A 22,606-nucleotide genomic window follows, 5' to 3' on the forward strand; every position below is an offset into this window, starting at 1 on the left:
TGTCCACAAAACAGAAAGGATCTTTGAGGAGGCCATAAAGGCCAGTTACTCACGGATGATGTCAGAGACAGCAACGCATAAGCCATTTTTTTTTCCACCTTGCTACACTGAGATGAGGTCATTTCACTGAGAGTCGTTAGTCCACTAAGAGAGTCTGTAATGTACAATTAAAAAGCAGAGGCCTGCTGTACTGTCTGAGTTTCCTGTGTCACCAGCTGCGCAAAGAAGTTAAACAGAGCAAATTCCTAAGGCAGGCAAGGGGAAACCCACTACTGCGGGGAAGTCCGAACAATACCTCATGCCAGTTTGAGTGACTCTAAACAGGACTTGGGAGGCAGATCATAAACAAAAGAGGAAGAGAAGGGCTGCTAGAGGCTTCAAATAGACCCAAAGGTAAAGATCAAAGGCTTTGTTTTCACTGCAAGAAATAGGTGTGTATTTTCATGGAGATAGCTTTCACGATGAAACCCTAGTGGAGAAAAGGCACTGTGGTTTTTACCTTGATGGGAAGGAGGTTTAGGGTTGGCCTCAACTAGCTCGACTGAGGAAAGACGTACCTGTGCCTTGTCTCCACTAGGATTTTATAGTGATATAGCTAACTGGAGTCAGCTCTCTTGATGTAAATACATACCTCTTTTAGCAGCGAAGACATAGCCACAGAGATCACAGGACTGAGTATAACTACCCCTGAACTCAACAGCCCCAAAGCAGTGGATAGTTTTCTCGGTTATCATTTACTGTGAGACTGGAAGTAGACCACTAGTGCAGTGATACATGTACCCCTGGAAGTACACAGAGGTCTTCCATGGGGTACATCAACTCATCTAGATATTTGCTTACTTTTACAACAGGCTACATAAAAAGCACTAGCAAAGTCAATACAAACTAAAATTTCATACAGACAATGGCTTGTTTACATACTATCAACTGAAATATAAATACAATATTTATATTCCAATTGATTTATTTTATAATTATCTGGTAAAAAAGGAGAAAGTCAGCAATTTGTCAGTAACAGTGTGCTGTGACACTTGTATTTTTGTCTGATTTTGTAAGAAGTCGTTTTTAAGCAAGGTAAAACTTGGGGTACGCAGGACAAATCAGATTCCTGAAAGGGGTACAGTAGTCTGGAAAGGTTGAGAGCCACTGCACTAGACTAGAGCATTCCATCTGCAGGCAAAATACAGAATTTCCCTTTATCCTATACAACTCTACTGTATACTGTGTTATTTAGGTCCATCAAATGAACATTAGCGCATATCAGTGCCACTCTGACTGTCCAAATGAGGGATCCTATCAAGGCAAAGCTAGAAAGATGGGCTTTTTATTTTATTATATTTAGTTTTTTTGATTAATTAAATTTAAAAACAAAGTGTATGTAAAAATGTCATGTCCGCTTCTCGGGGCCATTCATGCAAGGTGCTTGGGATTTTTTGGAAGTTCTAAATGGACTAGGGATTGGATATCTGAGAGATCCATCTTTGTCCTATATCCTGTGGTAGAGAAGTGGACAGTAAGATTAGCTGGACTGAGCTCTCAATGGCCAACTGCTCAATGATGGCTCTATAGAAACAGATCAACAAACACCATTAGAATGTCTCCAGCATCTCTTTATTTACTACAAGAAAGTTCTACAACAAAACCCAACCATTATAAAGAAAATACTTTAAACAGTTCCATGTGCAAACAAAAAGGAACAGTTATCTCCCAGCTGCACACGAAATGGCTACGTTTTCTATACATCCCAAAGGTGTTCTAGGGACTTCACAGATAGTGGAGATAACATGGTCCATGATCCTTGAAGCCTGAAATCAAAGGACTCCATTCTCCATGGCACCCTCAACTCCCATTGGGTTCAACAGGCCTGATCCTGAAATGGAAATTTTGCACAAATGAACAGAACTGGAAGGGATGGCCTGAGTCATCGAGTCCAGTCCCCTGCTATCGCAAGCAACCCTCTCATAAATATATACCTCAATGAAAGCAGGATCCAGCCCAATGGGAGCCGAGGGTGCCCAGAAACACCCAGGAGGCACTCAGCACCCTTCAGGATCAGTCCCTAAGGGCTCAAAACGCCTCTCATTGAAGTAAATGAGAGCTTTGCCCCAAATTTCAATAGGGGCCAGTGCTGTACCTACCAGGAACCCAACATAAAATAGCAAAAGCATGGTGGGGGGAGGGGTGGCGATGGACTGCCCTCCAGGCAGGGGGGGTTATCTGTGCAGAGAGGAGGCAGTTTGAGTGAACTCATTTTGCATGTCTCTTGTTGGCTACTTAGCTAGGTTTTTAAACAATACATGTATTGTAATTCTTTTTTGAATTCTCTTATTTGGTGGCTTCTCGCTGGCAAGTCTCAGGGAAGGAGGAACTTGGAAGTAGAGAAGGGGACTGACTGATGGCCCAAGTCAGGGTGGCTGCTCTCAGGCACAGGGGACATTCATGGAAGGAAGTGTGGGGAAAAAGACTGAAATTGCTTTGTCAGCTTGTCTTCTTCGGACAGCCAGGAGCATGGGTGGATATGAAGGGGTTTTCAGCCGCAGCCTTGGCAGGTTGCAACCTCCTTGAAGCAGTCCAAGAGGGGCTTACTGACTGATCAGCAGGTGGGGTGGGGTGGGGTTGTTACTTCAATCTTTGTGCCAAAGCCACGATCATGTGGCTCAGGCTTGGAGGCGCTGGGCCAGTTCAGAAGGGTTAGATGAACAAGAAGCTGTGAACGGAAGGACAGGAGCAAGTGTCCAGCTGGCGAACTCTCCTCCAGGTTCCTCTGCACTGGGGATTCCCCATGGCCTGCCAGTGCAGCAGCTGATTCCTGGAAGGAACAAAGCAAAAGTGGGGGGAAGGGAATTAGCGTATTAACTCCTTCAAGGACAGTACCTGAGTGCATAATGCACCATCACTAATGGGGACTCCAGCAAGGCTGCTAAGCAGGAAGCTGGCTGCTTTCTAGAAGCAGCCAGTCACACAGCCACGGTTTGAGATCAGCCAATAAATCCTGAAGCTTCTGTCTTTGACATAGTCTGCATTCACCGGGCCTGATTCTGATGAAACACTGGTGAGAATCAGTATCAACTCTATTGATACCAATGGGGTTACATCAGTGCAAAAGTAGTGTAAAGTGAGCTCACAATCAGTCCTCTTGTACTGAAGCAATTGATAGTTGCAAACCACAGGCAAAATTCACCTCTTCAATGCACATCACCAGTCTCTACTAGAGGGCGAATAAGGGATTTTTTGGTTCACTGGTAATTGAGCGGCCGAGGGAATAAAATAATTGTGACACCTCAAACCAAAAAGTTTTGTTTCAATTTTTAGCATTTTTTTAATGTTTTTGATTTTTTTTTAAATAAATTGAAGGAAATTCTGAAACAAAATGTTGTTTCAAACAAAAAAAACAAAAATATTTTTGTTTCAAAAACGTCAACATGAAATGTTTTGATTTTTTTGTTTAAGTTTTTTTCCAAATCAAAACAATTTGGTGAAATCTACAGGAATTCACGAAATATTTTGGTGTCATCAAAAAAAGTTTTGTGCAAAAAAAAAAAAAAATTCACCCAGTTCTAGTCTCTTCTGTATCCTGCCCTCTTTCCTTGGGCAGAGCTCCCACTGTCGTCCATGAACGCTGCAGACACTGAACGAGTACGTGTTACACAACACAGAGCCATGGAGTACAGCTCTATTTGTAAGGCAGGAAAAAAGAGCAGAAACATCACCGTCACCTTCTAAACTATTTTCTGCCAGGTTCTGAATGTTCCCAGCAAGTTACAGAATGTGTTTATCCTGAATGGACTAGAGAAATGTTCCATTTTAAACAAATGCTTTTAAGCACTTGCCCCGATGTGTAGATGTAGACTTTGTGAGTCCCCGCTCACATTAGACATACTCACACTAGCTTGCTAAAAATAGCGCCGAAGCCAAGGCAGCGGCAAGCAGCGGCACAAGCTAGCCAGGTCAAGCACATACCCACAGGGTTCAGGCAGACTTGTATGCCGCACAGCTACCCTGTGCCAACACTTGCTGCTGCCCAAGCTATGCTGCTATTTTTAGCATGCTAGCTTGAGGAGAGCTAGCAAGAATATGTCTAACATGAGCTGGGAATTACGCCCTAGCTCTTGTGTAGGCGTACCCTTAACGCCTACACAAAAGGTGCTGGCCAGACAGGCAGGGAGCTTGAAATTTAGCCATAGAAAAAGGTACGGCACGGGCAGCAGCATTGCAAACTTCTTCTCCCATTACACATTCATGACCTCGTGCCAACGGGGCTGAGCCCTGCCCTTTCGGAGAAGCACAATGGCTCGTTCAGTCCTTGCTCCGGCGCCAAGAGCTGTCAGCAAAGTAGCCAGAATGATCTGTTGCTCCTGTTAACTTTATAATTCTCTAGAAGCCTGAATTATCACTGCCAATTGTACAGAGACAGCAGTGCTGCTGGTTTAATGAGGTGCCATGCTCCAGGGTGCAGTTTTATACATCACACGTGGTTGGGGGGAAACAAAATGTTCGCTCTTCTGGCTTTGGGTCATTTCAATGCACCAGGGTTTGCACAGGAAGAATCAAGATCCTAGATCTTACAGAGCAGGCTACATAGATGGACAGGTCCCACATGTTGTATGGTTCTCCTCCTCCCCGGGCCACAGCTTTATCTTTAAAAGGCTTGATTCTTTCAACATAACGCACACTTGCCAGCTTTGGCCCTGCCGATAGGAAACGCAGCCTGTGTTATGTTTAGAGGAACGTTCCCCGACTTCCCTATCTGGATGTCCCGAGTGAAGCTGTTTGTGAGCTGCAATCACCACATCTTGCTTAAGACTATCAAGAACAGCTAATCCTCCCAGGCACCGGCCCCCAGAGCAGTTTGTAGAGCATGCTCATCACAGACATCAGTGCTTGTTACTCAGTGTTCCGAGGTCTGGTACCATTTCAAAACTACCCACCACCACCTGTCCTAAGATCGCTGAATAACTTTGCGGCCCTGTCACGTTGCGCTTCTTACCACTTACCCTTCCATGAACAAGGAGGCCAATCAAACTCCTTGGAGCATCCCAGGTGTCCCCACTTATGTGATGGCTGCTACTTGGCCATCACACTGGGGACCTCCAGAGCTACAAGCAGGAGATGCTACATCTTGGGTCAAAGACCCAAGGCTCCCTAGCTGCGACTATGACAGATTCACATTCTCTGCAGGTCAGGCAAGGAGAAGGAACCACTCGCTAACAGGTTACATAGGCAGCCTTCAGAATCTCCCGTTAGTCTGCACTGGCTACTCAAATGCTTGAATTGCACCAGACTAGGCTGAGAGAGAGACAGACAGACAAGCAGGAAATATTCAAAAGTACAACACTGCTGCTGAGTTTATTTTAAACTCTCCCCAATGTTTCACTGCCCGACAATCATTCTGGGAACAATAAGTGAATTAAATGCTGGTGCCAGCTGCCAAACCAACACCATGAGAGGACTGAAGTGTCAAAATGGAATGGGTGTGACCCAGGTACTAGCTATGCACGTTTCCCTCACAGTGCCCAAGCAATGTGCCTCAGCCAGGAGCTGCAGTGACCCCCTCTAGGAGTGGCAGATAGTTCAGCCTGTATGATCACCAGCAAATTGATCATATTTATCCTATTAGCATAAGTGGAACAGGCTAAAGCTTGAAACCAGTGTACTTTGTGGGGAAGGGGGGTTGGATGTATAGCAGGAGAGGCCTACGTAAATCTGACCAAGTGCTCACTAATACTGCAAAGCTGTATCCCACCCCCCGCCAGCTGCCGCTGCCTGCTTCATCCTCTTTACCAGGGCTCACAGATTCTGGCCTGAGGAGTTTAGCAGGACAAGAGCTCCCCTAAAATGTTTCAAAACTCAATCAGTACTCTGATAGGTCTACTCTACTCTACTGGAGAGGCAATGCTCTCCAACACGTGTTTCTCCCATCCCACCTGCTCCCCTTCCTTCTCAGAGATCATGGCCTACCAGCTCCATAATGTCCCTCAGATGCTATCCCTGCCTCCATCCTACTTGGCCAGTCCTTAAAGCCTATTTCTGGAAGGAAGTGAAAAGGGACTATCATGCACCAGCGCAGTACATAAAACATGCCCATATAAGACATTCCAAACATGGTTCAGGTCCATCTACAAATACTTTGAACTGCACACAAGACAGCAATTAGAGAAATCAATAAAACCGGCCCCCATAACTTGCACAACATTTCATGGTAGCTTTAGGGAGAGTTGTTATCTAATGTGTGAATCATAAAAATACTTCCCACCACTCCAAAGGAGATCCAACTCCCATTACTCCCTCAAGAATGTAAGGCCACAGATCCAGTTGAAAGGAACAAAAGAACCAACAAAATCTCTTACCCTGAAGTAAAAGCTAAAATGGCTCAGAAACTTGATGGGAATTCTCTTTGCTTTCAAACAGCAGGGGGACTTGTGGTGGGAGATGTAAGGATTGAGGTGGTGGGGAGCAGAGGAACGAAATGAATGGAAACAAGATGACTGTCAAGGCTAGGATTATTCTAATCATTCAGGGATTTTAAATTTATTGGTGTAATCAACCCATTAAGATTCCCCCCCATTAAGGATTTCATCACAGATGGTTTTCCATATTAAGGGCTAGAGTGGTGCCTTGCCCTTTAGATGATTAAAGGTGAATTAATTTTAAAATTTTCTATCTCTACAGGGCTTCCTATTCACTAGTCTCTTCATCACAACTCTGCAGTGCACAGCCTCTGCACCCCCCATAACAGGAATGGCATTATACACACTGGCATCCAAATGGATTTTTAGGCTGCACCATCTTACCTTCAGTTGGCCAACTGCACATTCCAACACCAGCCTGAAACTGATCAGGGTGTAATTAAGCCTTCTTCTGCCAGGTGCTCGCACATCAGAGTAGGGCTTCATGAGCCAAGGCAATAGAAGATAGGCTCCCAAGATAAAATTAGGCACAGACACCTCACCGAGAGCTATATTGGGTCAGAATAAAGTCCCAGCTTGTCCAAATTTGAAAATGACAGATCGCCGGAATAACCCGGCATCATTCACCCTACTGGCATGTCCCACGTTGGTGACCATGATTCTCTATCCATGGTCAACCAAGGTCTGCATAATGATTGAGTAGTGTCCTTTCTGATTTACATATTCATGTGCACTGCGTGGAGGCAGACAATGGGCATGTGTGCCATCAGTGACCCCAGCACACCTCAGAAAGCCCATTTGCTCAAAGCCCATGATAAAGGCTAAGATTTTGTCACAGATATTTTTAGTAAAAGTCAGAGATCAGGTCATGGGCAATAAACAAAAATTCACAGAAGCCTGTGACCTGTCCCAGACATTCACTAAAAATATCCCTGACAAAACTGGAAGGTGGGCTTGGCACCCACTGCTGCTGGGGCTCCGGGGTCCCTTACCGCTGTGATAAGTGAGAGCTCCGGGATCCCTCTGCAGTGAAGACATAACCTAATGATGTTAGGGCTGGTGGAAGGTGCCGGATTGACAGCCCTGAAGGCTATCCCCAAAACAGATGTCACATAGGCAGCAGCAGTGTAAGCTTCCCCCACCTGGCCCCAGACCTATCTGGAAGGACCATCTCTGGTGCTGCAAGGGGCATTCACTGTCTGTACCCCATTCAACCCTTGGTCTCCCTGACAAGGCAGCCAACTGGTGCCAATTCCCATGAGACTTATTTGACTCAGCTTGGTAGCTAGACTGGTCAAATTCACTATGTTTTATAATCTGTTTCACTTCCCAGTTTCTCATGCACCTGGAAATGGATTAACTCAGCAACTCATCTCACATACACCACTATACAGCAAACAGATGGGAACAATTTCCATCTCTGCTGAAGTAGAAAGGATTCAGACCAGCTCCTTAGAGATGAAAGGTACCATGGGTGAAATCTTGACTCCATTCAAGTCAACAGCCACACTCCCACTGGCTTCAATGGGGGCAGAATTTCACTCCATATTCACAAAACATTTAGTTCAACCCAAAATGACTTTTGGGTTTTTTTGTTTTGCTTCTTTTGTTTTCAGGTGGCTTTTTATTTAAAAAAAACAAACAAAAAACCACGAGCTAAGTTTCTAAGCAAAACATAGTTTGAAAAGAAAAAAAAAAGGCAAAATGTGTCACTTCAAAAGTACTGAAATTAAACATTTTAGCTTTTTGGCATCCCCCCCCCCCCGGCAAAACTATTCACTGAGTTTGTCCTGAATGTGCAAATAGTTCCGGTCAACCCATGAATTTTTCCATGATTAAACTGTTCAAAAAATTTCACTCAGTTCTATAAAGCTATGAATGTAGATGATGTTATTCACCAGACAGCCTAGTAAATGAGGGAGGGTCTCTTTCCACATCCCTGGGAAGGAAACTGTGGGCTGCAGATATTTTTCATTTCACTTACTGCGATGCTCTTCTCTGGCTCCAGGATTTCCAACAAAATAACGTTATTTCAAGCTTTTACATTTTTATTACACTTCTTAGCCTCCGCTGACCGCATCAGTTGGGTTCACTGCTCTTTATCTAAAGATCTTTGCAACCTTCATACTTAACAAGCAGGGGGACGAGGGGGAGGAAAGAGAATCTAACCTGACTTGTTCTCATTAAAAGCCATGGGCAGCCTCTACCTAAAAAGGCTATTACTGGTGCGGTAGTCGGTATGTAATATATAACATGTTTTATAATCCTTGTTTATGGCTAGTATCTAAAAACAGAGCTATTCATTTCAATATTAAAGTGAGCTACCAGCAAAACACCCACAGCCCTGCCACACAGTCATTTCCAGTGCTGGATTGCCCTGCAGTTCCACAGTGGGTTCTTAAATGTTAAAAACAAAATTACATTTCACCTCTTACACAGATGTAACTAGGAAGGGAACTGTGTGATAAAAAAAGTGGAGGGGCAGTGTTATGTAGCAGCTACAGCAGGGCACTGGAGAATCAGGACTCTATTCCTCCACTAACTTGCTGTGTGGCCATGGGCAAGTCCTTCCTCCTCTCCTTTGGCCCATCTGTAGTGTGATTAATGCTTGCAGAAGCAATCTGAGATTCCTGGGGGAAAGATGCTATAATGCAAAGATTTGTTTTGATCTCCAGTTACACTGGCTACCAGTCCTCAGCACCAGAGCTTACAGTGCCTGGGGTCAGGGAGAAACACACTATTCTGAACCAACCAACCAGTTAAGCTCACTTTTGGAAACACAGTACAGATCTAGATGAGCCATAGGTCCACTCAAGTGAAGTAAATGGTTCTTACAACCAGTGACAGCCTGCAGAACAAATTTGGTTTTATTTTCCTGCTGGTGGGAGGATGGTCAGACAACAGGGGAGCCTTTAAAAAAAAAATCATGACTGTGCTACTTAAATTAGGAGGCAATGAGATTTAACGGACTAAGCACAGGAGGTCCCGAGTTCCCATTCTGGCTGCGCCACTGGCTTACCATGCAACCTTGGCCAAGACCTTTCATCTCAGTCTCCCTCTCTCTGTCAAACAATTATAATATCGCCTACCTAACTCCTAGTGTGCACTGAGGATTACTTAATATACGTACAGGGCTCTGAAGATATAAAGTGAGAGGTGAGCACAGGGACAAATCTCTCCAAGCAGCTCAAGGGGGAGGAATAGAAAAATCCAATATGAAAAGACACTAACAAAGCAGCATTCAGGGCTCTTACTTTTTGCTTCCACTGCCATCCCCGTAGCAATGCAGACTCCTGGAATCCAAGGCCGGGTGCTGGCACTCCACGCAGACTGTGTGCCCCTCGCTGAGATATCGCATCCACTGAGTATAGGAACTGTTCCCCTGCAAACAGCCTTCCATGATGGCAGTGATCTGGAATTCGACACAATATCTGCAGCAGAAATGACAGTCTCAGCTAACTTAACAGCAGCATTACAGACCTACCAGTGACCGAGCAACCCAGAGCAGACTGGGTGAACAAAGATCATTTTAAGAAAAGGGAAAGTGCATCACAAAATACACCGTGCACATTTATTCTGATGAGTTAGAGCTGAGTGTTGCTATTCAATAAAATATAGGTGCTTTCAACCTACAGATACCAAAGTGCTTCTCAAAGGAAGATATCACTGACGCCCCTTTTACAAATAGGGAAACCGAAGCACACACAGCAAGTAAATGATAGCTCCAGGAATAAAGCCCAGGTCTGCTGACTCCTAGTCTGGTTCCCCAGTTCACTGGACCGTGCTGCTCCCAGTGCTTAGTTTTGATTATTTATGGTAATTCTTCATAGGAGACTAAGACCTGTCTGATAGAATAATTCATAATAGCACCCACGTCTCAAGTAATTGGAGGTCTTTCTATGGCAGTGTACTTGCTTGGAAGTGGGGTGAAGCTGCCAGCTTTCTGATCAGGATTATCGGGCTAGCAGTGAGACTTCGCCCTCTATTTGTGCCATGCTCAGATCATGCTGTACGGGTGTTTTTAACCAAACCTTAGAGGAAAGGCTAAGAACTGGCCTTGTTCAGGAAGGAGAATGGAAGTTTGAGGTGGTAGTAACTGCCTGCAAACATATCACAGAACGGGGTTTTGCACAAGCAGAAGCTCTTTCCCTGCAGAAGCTTAAATGAGGGTGAAGGATGCATGTACATTACGGAAACGTGTGTGCGCGCAAGGGTGCGGAACCAGCAAGTACACAACTGCCATATGGTGCCAGAGAGGCACCAATATCCTCCCTGTGACACTTACAGAATGGCAGGTGACAACAAAGAAAACCCCTCCACAGGAGCTTGAAATAAGATGCCACAGAGAATCACCAGCCTGCAAAACGGAGTAAGGCAGGAGACAGGAAAACACGCAGGAATCCCCCTTAGCGATCTGCTACATGGGCCTGCATCAGCAACGGCAGCCCCTACCAGAACGAGAAGCAGGAGGCAAGGCCAAAGTCAGCACCCTCACAGACCTTAGTTCTTTAAGCAGAGCATAAAGGAGGAACGTTTGCCAAATTCATGGCTGTGTTGAGAACTCCACCCTGGCAACTGATCAGCACTTGCACATCTGTCTCTCGCAGGATTTAAAGTGCACATGAAAGCCATATGCAGAACCTGGACGTCTGCCAGTACCTGCACCGTGTAATAGTGACATTGGGAGGAAAATGCGCAGCAGCAGCTTAAGGGAGCCAAGCATATCAGGTACCCCCTCCAGCTCTTGATGCAATCAAGCCAACCAGTACAATAACCTGCCTCCTACACAGCAAGGATGCCCAAACTCTGCTCTGCTGGTACCCAATAGGGCAATTTACCAGGAACCCAAAGGGCAAAGCTAATTTGCATAAAACAGAACCAGCTGCACCTGGCTTCACCTTTAATACAGAGGTGCTGCCCACAGAGACTACAGCTCCCAGCATGCTGGAGCTGGAGTCTCTATAGTCCATGCTTTCCCTTTAATGCAGAGGATAACTATGGTTCACACTGTAACCCAAGAGGGGAGTGTAAATGGCTATCCCTATTATAAAGCTGAAGATCAATGCTAAACTGCAAACAAGTAACAAAAACATAACACACACACAGGAAAAAAAACAGGGGGTCCACAAATGCTCTCCTCTTTGACAGCAATTAATAGGCATCAAGGGCCTATACAGTTGAGATAAGAAGTTCCAACATCAGTGATTGATTTATTCTAAGTACCATGACAGTAACACTGCATACACGCACATTCTTCTGACTATTTAGGCCACGGTCTATGCTGGAAATCTATTCATGGTGCAATATAAACAGCAAAGAGCACAGTGAGACTGAAAGCTACCCTGCCAGCAAGCCCATCACATGATGATGGGAGAAAAGGGCACTGGACCCAGAGAGAAGTAGGTCAAGGGAACCGGCTGAAATGACCGCTCTTTGCTTACGGGATTCTAAATAGCAACATTATTAAACAGCTACAACTCAACTCTCCCCATCAAGCAGAGTCAAGCCCTCTATTTTGTGAAGTTGGTGCTGCACTGGAATCAGGCTTTAAGGGTTTGTGGGACCTGGACTTGTAGATTCAGTGTTTCCAAGCTGCACTTTAGCATCCACACTAAATTGTAAACCTGGGTTCACACTTACAGAACCTGGGTCTCACAACCGTGCTAATGCATCCATACTGAACTACGCAGACCTTCTGACTTGGGTCTTCGGTTTGATCTGTGACCACACTGCAAAATTTCACGGAGGAACTCAGGTTTAGACCCACCCCCCAAGCCAGGTCATAGGACCTGGGTCCTCATTTATATGTGGACAGAAGGGAGGTTTGGGCACAAATCTGAGTCAGAGCCCAGGCTTAGCATGCTGTGTAGACATCGTCTAGAAGTCTCCATCCTGCTGAACATCTGCTCTGATAAGAGCAGACCCTGGGTGCAATCCTGCACACACTGAAGCCAATAAGAAAAGGTGCGTGAAGTGTGATTACACTGCAGCACTCAGCCCCCAACTTACCCTGCTCCTTCATTTTCGCTGGACGCAGCTCTCTTTTTCCTTGCTTTCCCATAACCTCCTGTGGTTATTAATGCTGGAACTGAGCACAAAGAGAAATTGCACACATGGTAAGTGACACTACTGCACCGAGGCCACTTGTGCCTGTCAAACAATAAAAACTGGGGCTTTGATGGTCTTTAACGGCACATATTTTTTACTCTGGCAGGAAACTGAAGACAATTCCATATTATCAGTGAATATCCAGCATTTGATTGGAGATACATTTATATTCATCCCCTTTTACTGCCTGAGATGGAGGCTGCTTATCAGAGCCGTGCCAACCAAAGGAGAACAAAATCACAGTTCATTTAATACCAACTCTCGGCATGTTTGAGAAAGCCGATTTAAAATAAACCTGAACTCTTAAATCCACACTAGTAAAGAAGTCAAAGCCAGATTCCGGTCTCAGAGACATCAGCAAAAAAAAAAAAAAAAAAAAAACAGAAGTAGTCAGTGGAATTACACCTGTGGAAAGTCAATGTATTCGAGATCAAATCAGCCTTTACTCCAGATTTACATCAGATACTGGCACGCAAGAGAAACTGGATGGGGAAAGGTGATACCTTATCTCTACTGGGTGCCATTCCTTCATGACTGTTGCAGCTGATTTATAAAAATACTGCTCAGCACCTCCTCAGGCCAAATTTTCCCTCCTACTTACAAGAATTTTCCTCATCAACTTCACAGGAATTACTCCAGTTTTACAATCCTACATGAGCTCAGAATCAGACCCCTGGTGTGTTACTTTTGAAACATACCAGATTCCACTAAACAACATGTACTATTTAAAATAAATTTCCCAGAAAGGATGCCCATGATCCCCATATAAAAGGTTAAATTCGGTTCTCAGTAACGCTGGTGTAAATCCAGCGTAACTCCGCTGACTTCACTGGGGCAACTCCAAATTTACATTGGTGTAACAGAGCAGAATTGGGCCCAAAGGCTTTATCTGCAAATAATTCCAGCCCAACAAACCCTGTAAAGAAGGTTTAGTGGCCAGGCCCCTGGATTCAACCAAGCTCTCTTCAGCCCAGGACTCAGCCATGTTCCCAAGAGGTTGCGTTTTCAATGTACTTACTAAGGGACTGTTTGCACTCAGCTCCTTCCTGGTTCCAGTACTCCACACAGCCAGCCTTCTCCTCCAGAGGAGGACACGCCTCACCTCCATTTCTAGGCTCCTGCACGACGTGTCTCCTCCGAACTCGGTATGTTGCTTGGCAAGGCTCTGCACAGCCACTCCAGTCACTCCACTCAGATACAGCACAGGAGACCTCTGGGAGTAGGGTGAGAAACAACAATGTAGACTGCAGAAATCGTGTGCGTGACACCTTCAGAGATGGATTGGGATCTCTGGCTCAGCTCAGTAAAGCAACCTTCCCCTGACTAAAGCTGCGGGATGCGGAGTTTGCAGCCAACCCAGACTGCCTGCCGTATTTGGTCACACAGAGCACTTCCCAATGGTTTCAGTGGAAGGCCCCATACACTGATAGCTTGACCCTGGAGGAAGTTTCAACAACCTCAGGCTGATCTGTGTTGGGGGTTTTGCACCCATGTGGCCACACTGCAGCAAAGAAGCACTGCTGTAAAACAGTGCCTGCACTTAGTCCAGTTTGAAACCAGAGTAAGTCACACCAGTGTAAGACCCTTTTTATACTCTGGTGCAGCACATCTACGCTGGCTGGGGAGGGTGGGAGGAGAGAGTTGCAATGGTGTAACTACAGCCATGCAAACATCCCTAATGTAGACAAGCCCACAGATCCTTTATTCAGACATCATAGGTCTCTCCATAAACAGCAGGAGAATCTCTCCCACTACGTAGCAATGTTTTAAACTGCTTATTTCCCTTCTCCCACCAACAAACCACTTTCTTATCCAAATACCATGCCCGCAGGGTGTGTGCTCAACCCCAAGATACACTCTCTCTGGATGTGTGAAGGCATGAACCATGTGTATTTGCGATGTGGAGTACCATGGGGTAAATAGCAAATACATTTTCCACTAATTTTTGATTTTCTAAATAGATTTTGAGAGTTTAAAGCCAGAAGGGACCACTAGATAGCTAGTCCAACCTTCTCTAGATCACAGACCATTAAAGACTGAATGCATCCGATGAAGTGAGCTGTAGATCACGAAAGCTTATGCTCAAATAAATTTGTTAGTCTCTAAGGTGGCACAAGTACTCCTTTTCTTTTTGCGAATACAGACTAACACGGCTGCTACTCTGAAAACAGACCATTAAATGTAATCCATTAGCCCTTGCACTGAGCCCACTTATTTGTGTTTGAATAAAGCATCTCTTCCAGAAAAGTCATCCAGGCTTCATTTGAAAACATCAAGAGATAAGAATCCAACACTTCCCTGGGTAATTCGTTCCAATTGTTAACCACCCTCATTGTTAAAAAAAATTGTGCCTAACATCTAATTTGGCTTTATCTGGCTTCGACTTCCAGCCATTGGTTCCTGTTATGCCTTTCTCTGCTAGATTAAAGAGCCCTTCAGTATCTAGTATTTTCTCCCCAGGAAGGTACTTTGTAATCAAGTCACCTCTCAACCTTCTTTTTGGTGATCTAAAACAGATTGATCTCCGGGACTCTCGCCACAAGGTATTTTCCTCCAGTCCCTGAATAATTCTTGTGGCTCTTCTCTGTGCCCACTCCAAATTTTTCAACAACCTTTTTAAAATGTGGACACCAGAACTGCATGCTGTATTCCAGCACCAGTCTGACCAAGACCATATACAGAGGTAAAATCACCTCTGTACCTCCACTCACTACTCTCCAGGTTATACATACAAGGATCGCATTGGTGCTTTTTGCCACAGCATCAGACTGGAAGCTCATGTTAAGTTGCTTTTCCACTACGACCTCTAAATCCTTTTCAGAGTCTCTGCTTTCCCACATCCAATCCCCATTCTGTAGGTATGACCTACAATCTTTGTTCCTAGATATACAACTTTGCATTTCAGAGTAACAGCCGTGTTAGTCTGTATTCACAAAAAGAAAAGGAGTACTTGTGCCACCTTAGAGACTAACCAATTTATTTGAGCATGAGCTTTCGTGAGCTACAGCTCACTTCATCGGATGAAGTGAGCTGTAGCTCACGAAAGCTAATCCTCAAATAAATTGGTTAGTCTCTAAGGTGCCACAAGTACTCCTTAACTTTGCATTTGGCGGTACTAAATGGTATTCTGTCTGAATGGCCGCCCTGTCTTCCTCATTATTGACCACTCCAACAATCGGTCATCCACAAATTTTAGCAGCAGTGATTTTATATTTCGTTCCAGATGATTGATGAAAATGTTGCATGGTGCCAAGCCTAGTACAGATCCCTGCAGAACGCACTAGAAACACTCCCCATTAGATGATGATTCCTCGCTGGCAATAACTTTTTGAGATGTCAGTTAGCAACCACTTAATCCATTTAACAGGTGCTTTATTGATATTCTAGTTTTAAATCAGAATGTTACTTAGTATTAAGGGCTGGTCCACACAGCACAGCAACGTACACTAAATTTCTAAAGGTTTCAGAGTAGCAGCCGTATTAGTCTGTATCCACAAAAAGAAAAGGAGGACTTGTGGCACCTTAGAGACTAATGCTCAAATAAATGTGTTAGTCTCTAAGGTGCCGCAAGTCCTCCTTTTCTTTTTTTAAATTTCTTAAGTGCTCCAACATATTGCACATTAATTGGTCCTTGTAGAACATAGAAATCATGCCACCATAAATGTGCATTGCTCTCCACCTAGACCAGCTCTAAGTCAAATCCCTGACATAAGTCCAACTATATTACATCTACATGGTTACCTTTATCAGCCAAACTTGTAATTTCATCAACAAATGAAATCAGATTTGTTTGACAAGATCTATTTTCCATAATACCATATTGACTGGCATTAATTATATCCCTAACCTTTAATTCTTTATCCAGTGAAGCCCACATCTGCTTTTTCATTGTGTTGCCCAGGACTGACGTCAGGCTAACCAGCCTGTAGTTACTCACTTGCCCTTTTTAAATATTGGCACAAAATTAGCGCTCTTCTAGTCTCCTGGAATTTCCCCAGTAGTGCAAGATTTATTAAAAATTAACTCCAATGGGCCAGAGATCTCCTCAGCCAACTCCTTTGTTTTAGAACTATTGGGTACAATTTATCTGGGCCTGCTGATTTTAAGTGTTTATCCCAAGCAGATGTTGTCTAACATCATCCCCAGTTACTAATGCACCAGAAACTACTTCATCATTGTCATAGGATATAAGAACCTGCTTCTTTCCAAATACCTGCCTTTTCTGCATCACTATTAACAATTTGACCATCTCCATCTAATAATGAGCCTATATACCATTGCTAGGATTTCTTTTGTTCCCATATACTTTAAAAATTCCTTCTTGTCTTTAGGCCTGTCAGCCATGGAGTTTTCCCTGATGTATTTAGCTTCCCTTATCAATTTTCTGCACTTCGTAACTTCTTTTATTGATTGCTATTTATTTCTCCCTTTTCCCCCCATATGCTATATATTTCTTCCCCCCACCCAACTGATTGTGAAACGGCAGCTTTGACCGTCTAGTAAACTTTTTAAATAACTCCAATTTTCATTCATATTTTACCGTCTACATTCTTCCTCCCAATCAATTTCACTCAATGTTTCTTAGCTTTGGAAAATTAGCCTTTTTGAGAAGCATCAAGTTTATATATTACTGGTTGGGACTTTCCTCTACCCATTTTTAATGTCATCAAGTCACATGATCCCGAGGCAACCACCAACTTACACTCCAGTGATTAATTCATCTTTATCCATCACAATGAGGTCCAAAATGCAGTTACCACATGTTGACTGCAATATCTTTTGTGTTAGAAAATCATCATCTATAATTTTTGGAAACTCTAATGATGTTTTACTACTGGCTGCATGAGACCTCCAGTTTGCAAGACATGTCCTGAAGGCCCCCATTACAACACAGTTCTTTCAATACATTACACACGGGATTTAAGCAGTAACTTACCCTGTCCTCTGGTTTGATTCAATGGTCTGTAACAGATTTCCTCCTCCCCACCCTCAAACCCCATCCTGGGCTTTATGAATTAGTGCTTCGATCTATATGGATTCAAGATCCTGCATTTCTGAGTCATCAATAACTCTAAAACAGGCAACGGTGTCTTTAATATAGTGTGCCATCACACCCACACACCCTTTTTTTACCCACTCCATCGTTCCTGAACAGATTATAACCAACAATTTTAACATTCCAATCAGGTGAACTATCCAATCAGGTTTCAGTAAAGCCAGCTGCTCACATTTGTCCCATCAATGAGAATTACCAGTTTTGCTTGCTTGTTACCCAGACACCTAGCATTGGTACAAGGTGCCATTGAAACGTTTCTTCTCTTCACATTCTTTGCCACCTTGGTTCAATAGGTTCGCAACACACTGAATCCACATTTGAACTACATCCGTACCACCACTTATGCAAAGCTCAGGCCCCTTTTCATGTTCTCTTCCCATGAAAATTCCTGGAGTCGAGTCTCACTGGCATGAATTTTAGCAAAGAGCAGATTTCACTGCATCACAGGAAATGAACTTAAAAGCAGCACACAAGAATATTCACTTGCAGGATCAACAAGGAGTGTGGAACAATACCACATGACTTACCTAGCCAGTGACAATTAACCCACATGGCTCAAATAGTAAGTATAAAACATTCACAGAAAACTATTTGCAATCAGTCCAGAGTCCAAAAGCATGCAGAAAAAAATGTGCCAAATCCTTTTGATTCAATGATTAGTTAAATTTGAGTAAATCACACCCTGCTTAAAAATACGTCACCAGCAGAATTATCCACTCACTTCTCCCCAGAGATGTGTTTTTGGTTAGGTCTATTTTTTTATGGCCGGGGGCCTGCGTGAGCGCACACACACACACACACAAAACAAAAGACCACACACACAACACACAAGCTAAATTTATTTGAAATCTAAAATACTATTCTGGGTAAGGACCCCTCCTTACCCTTTTCAGTCACCAAAGCAAACATGGTAGAGAAGGCTGTGAAGTCTGTCCCTGGAATGGGGTCATTGGGCCTTGTTCTAGTAACACAACCATTACAATAATATTTAGAAATAGCAACATTTCTGGGTTTATTCAGTGCATGTTTACGCTTTCGCCGCCTCTGTTACTGCTAATTTGGGAAATATTGAGGCAGAACCACCAAGGCTTCCATCTTCCCTAGAGCCTCTCATCCAGTTTCATTCAGGAACCAAGCAACCTTTGGACTGGAACAGAACCCTGGGGCATTGGTCCCATCAGGACTGAAAGTGCGTGGTTCTTAAACTGGCCCATAAGCCAGGGGGTCTCAACCTTTTTCTTTCCGAGGCCCCCCTGAAGATGCTATAAGAAGTTCATGGCCCACCTGTGCCACAGAAAACCATTTTTTTCTGCATATAAAAGCCAGGGCTGGCATTAGGGGGAACGAAGCAGGGCAACTGCCTGTGGCCCCATGCCACAGGGGCCCACACAAAGCTACTTTGCTCAGGCTTTGGCTTCCACCCTGGGTGGCAGGACTCAGGGCCCCGGCCTTCAGCTCCATGCAGTGGGGCTTCGACTTTCTGTCCTGGGCTGCAGCGAGTCTAATGCTGGCCCTGCTTGACGGACCCCCTGAAACATGCTTGCGGCCCACCAGGGGGCCCCGGACTCCTGGTTGAGAACCACTGCCATAGGCTACCTGGGAACCACAAGCTGAAATAGTTACGGGACTAAGCAGCAGGGGGAACATTTTAAAAAAAAAAAAAAGGTCCATCAGTGTATCAGAGATTATTTTGTTGCGTGATTAGAGCATAGGATCGGGTTTGGGAGAACTGGTTTCCTATCCCTGGCTGGCTCTGCCACAAGTTTCCCATGTGACCTTGGGCAAGTCATTGCATATATCTGTGCTTCAGTTTCCTCACTGAGATAGGATAATAAGTATTATCCTAATAATTTACTTGTACTGTAATAGCACCTACAGACCCCAATCAGGGATGAGAGCTTGCTGTAGAAAGATGGTGCCTGTCCCAAAGAGCTTACCATCTAAGATAAGAGACAACAGGCAGATACAGTCAGACACATGAGGGAGTACAAGGTAAGAGCTCCTGGGAGGTGAAAATTCATCAACATTTGTAGAGTAATTTGAGATCCTCAGAGGCAGGACACTATGGGACACAGCTCTGTATTGGGACTCAGGAGTCCCGAGTTCTATTCCCGGCTCTGCCCCGAGCCAGTCGTGTGACCCTGAGCCATCTCCCTGGTCTGTGCCTCAGTTTCCCTATCTGTAAAAATGGGGCTAATGACACTGACCACAGGAACTGAATTTCTCATTTTCCCGGTGCTCGACCCCCGCTCTGCCCCAGGCCCTGTCCCACTCCACCCCTTCTCCCAATGCCCCACCCCCTCTGCCTCTTCCCACCCCGCCAAGTTTACAAGTCAAGAATACGTCTCAAGTCCAGTTCCCCTGCTTTGCTCACTAGACCACTCCCCCACACCTTTTTTTTTTGCTTGCCTGATGCTAATTTTTTCAGCACCTCCGTAGTTTGAAATCAACAGATTCCTCATCCCCACCCCATTTTCAGTCACCACTTCCCTTTCAAGCTTGACCTCTTTGCTGAGGTTGCAACTTAGTGCCACTTGTTCTTGGGGCTCCTTTGCAATGGGTTATGATGATTTTATTCCTCACAGAAGGAACCACTGTAGATCATTAGACCAGAGCAGACAGAACATCATTACAGGAATCCCTCATCAGCTCCACCCTGGCCCCCATCTTTCTGGACAGGACTCTAACCTGTCAAAATTATGTTTCGAGGTTTAAACTCCCAATCTCAAAGAGACATGATCAGTATCTGCTTCTGGAGGTTCTGCAAGGGACTAAGAGCCTTCATGTCCCATTGAAGACAATGGGCATGCCGCATCTTGCAGGACTGAGCCATTACATAGGAAAGTAGCAACATCAGTGCTAGATTGAGCATCGGTTTGTTGCACTAATACCCTCCAAGATGATCCTGATGTAAACTCAGACCCTGCAGTCGCAAATCAGTGTATTATACAATGTTTCATGAACAGCCCCCCAAAATATCCTTGCAGTCCTCCTATTTCATCCCAGTGTATTTGACTGACAGACACCAGACTATTCTGCAGCTGAATCAGCAGGAAAGGAATCCAGTATTTCAGCCTTGGTCATTCCGGCATCTCTGCTTCTCCAGGCAGGCCTCTGGACGGCTTCCCTAGCAGCTTTCTGCTGCCAGCCCTTCTGTGCAGTAATTCCTCTCTGTCTGGGATGTGCAGGCATGCTACCTCACATCCTGTCTATAATTAACACTCCCTCCAACTTCAAGTCTTCCTTGCTGGACTGAGAATAGTAACTGGGACATTCATTGCGCATATTATCTGAGAGTTTGCTCTATTTCAGTTTCATCTTGTTTTCCTATTTTAGAAAGTTCAGGTTCATACGTTATAATCCTAAAATCAACCTCTTCACTCTCCATCCACCTTCCTCAGGTTCCGAGACAGCTTTCTACAAACATCTATATAGAAACTGCATAGAAAGCCATAGCATGCTACAACAGCATGTGTTCTATTGACAGATCCCGGCTTTCCACTGGACTCGTCAGACCACTTGCTTCTCTCTGCTGGTGATAATCATTCCTGTGTCCCGATGTTCCCATTCAGCTTTGGTCCCACTCACTGTGCATCTATGCAGTCTACTAGTTTAGGGCCAGAGTCTGTAGCATGCATGCTCACCAGTCCAGGAGTAGCCCCCACTGAAATCACCATGACCACTTGGGGCATAAAGTACGACTTCAAATGAATAAGGATGGCAGACTCAGACCCTTCACGCTAGGCTCAAATGTGAAGAACTCCTGAGTTCTAATCCCAGCTCCGCCTTGACGTTGGAGCCCAATCTTGAGAGGTGCCAACTATCTCATCTCCTATTCAAATCAATGAAGAGTTCAGGGTGTTCAACACCTTGCAACACTGGGCATTTGCCACATAGCCGCAAAGTAGTCACAATGCCTCCGCTTCTTCTCCAGTAAAACACAGATAATCTCTAGTTACTGAATTAACTTTGTTTGAAACTGCGGCTAGTATTGTCTTCAGTATTTAAAAAACCACACACACACACACACACACACACCACTGTGGCACCATCCATAATATAAACAAATCTGAACCTTTCATTTTTGTAACCATACATCAGTAATTAGCATTAATGAGCTAAATAAATGAGACGCTGTTCCGAAGATGCAGCAATAAACCCTAAATGTTTATTGGCTTAGACAATGGCCAACATTAATCCTCTAATGAATCCTCTTTGAAATCACCTGTTCTTTCAGCCAAGTTTGGCTTCAGATATTAGTACCACACTTGAAATATTTCATTTTAATATTACTTGGATAAAGTAAATCTGTAGTGATGAAAAATAATCTATTAGAAACAGTCTACAGATATGATTCAATATCAAATATATTTGAGTTCCTTGCATCCAGTAAAAATGAACCATAAGAAATAACTTTGAGCAAAGAAGATATTAGTATACAGAAAGTGACCATGTATTTTTTGACATAATTCAGTGGCTAGTACATGGTTATATCTACAATATGCCACTAGATGGTACTGTTTCAAAATACTATTGTGATGTATAAATAAACAATAGGCAGTATCCATAACAGATGGTTTGCTGAAAATTTTGGCAGCTTTTGCAAAAGTGACCTACAAAGGGGGAAAATTGTACTTGCCTTTTTGGTTTATTTACAATGCATGAAAAGATTTTTTTTTCCTGCTAGTTTTATACATGAGAAATTTGGCCATTTATCATTCCTTGTTTTCTTGGAAGACTCCACAGACAACTGGGAAACTAGAAGGAGCATTATATAACAAGTATAGTGTTGTTATTATTTGGATTTCAGTAATATCTGAAGGCTCCAATCATGTTCAAGGGCTCATTATGTTAGGTGCTATATAATCACTTCAGAAAGCATAGTGCCCCAACCCCAAAAAGAGTTCACAACCTAATCCAAAACAAGACACAACAGTGACTTTGACAAACATTAGGAGACAAGGAGGAAGGTTGTACAGGGGTAATAGTAAAGCAATCACATGGTTACATACATCAAGTATTGCACAGACAAATC

At 44.1% G+C, this 22,606-nt stretch overlaps 1 protein-coding gene across 3 annotated transcripts in view; it reads right to left on the bottom strand.

Moving 5' to 3' along the window:
• Positions 1-1,589: 1,589 nt before the first annotated feature.
• LOC140897158 (somatomedin-B and thrombospondin type-1 domain-containing protein) overlaps positions 1,590-22,606 on the bottom strand; it is a 32,145-nt gene continuing 11,128 nt past the window's right edge. For 2 of the 3 annotated variants that reach the window (XM_078848165.1, XM_073309544.2), the window contains exons 2-5: positions 13,534-13,728; positions 12,417-12,495; positions 9,662-9,819; positions 1,590-2,809 (exon numbers count right to left, since the gene is read on the bottom strand). In XM_078848165.1, coding sequence (XP_078704291.1) covers positions 2,658-2,809; positions 9,662-9,819; positions 12,417-12,495; positions 13,534-13,728 — 584 coding nt within the window. In that variant the 3' untranslated portion in view covers positions 1,590-2,657. Of the gene's footprint in view, positions 2,810-9,661; positions 9,839-12,416; positions 12,496-13,533; positions 13,729-22,606 lie in introns of all 3 variants that reach the window. The other variant, XM_078848166.1, reaches the window with a different exon arrangement.

Source organism: Lepidochelys kempii, chromosome 13 (assembly GCF_965140285.1).
Source record: "Lepidochelys kempii isolate rLepKem1 chromosome 13, rLepKem1.hap1, whole genome shotgun sequence".
Taxonomy (NCBI): domain Eukaryota; kingdom Metazoa; phylum Chordata; order Testudines; family Cheloniidae; genus Lepidochelys; species Lepidochelys kempii.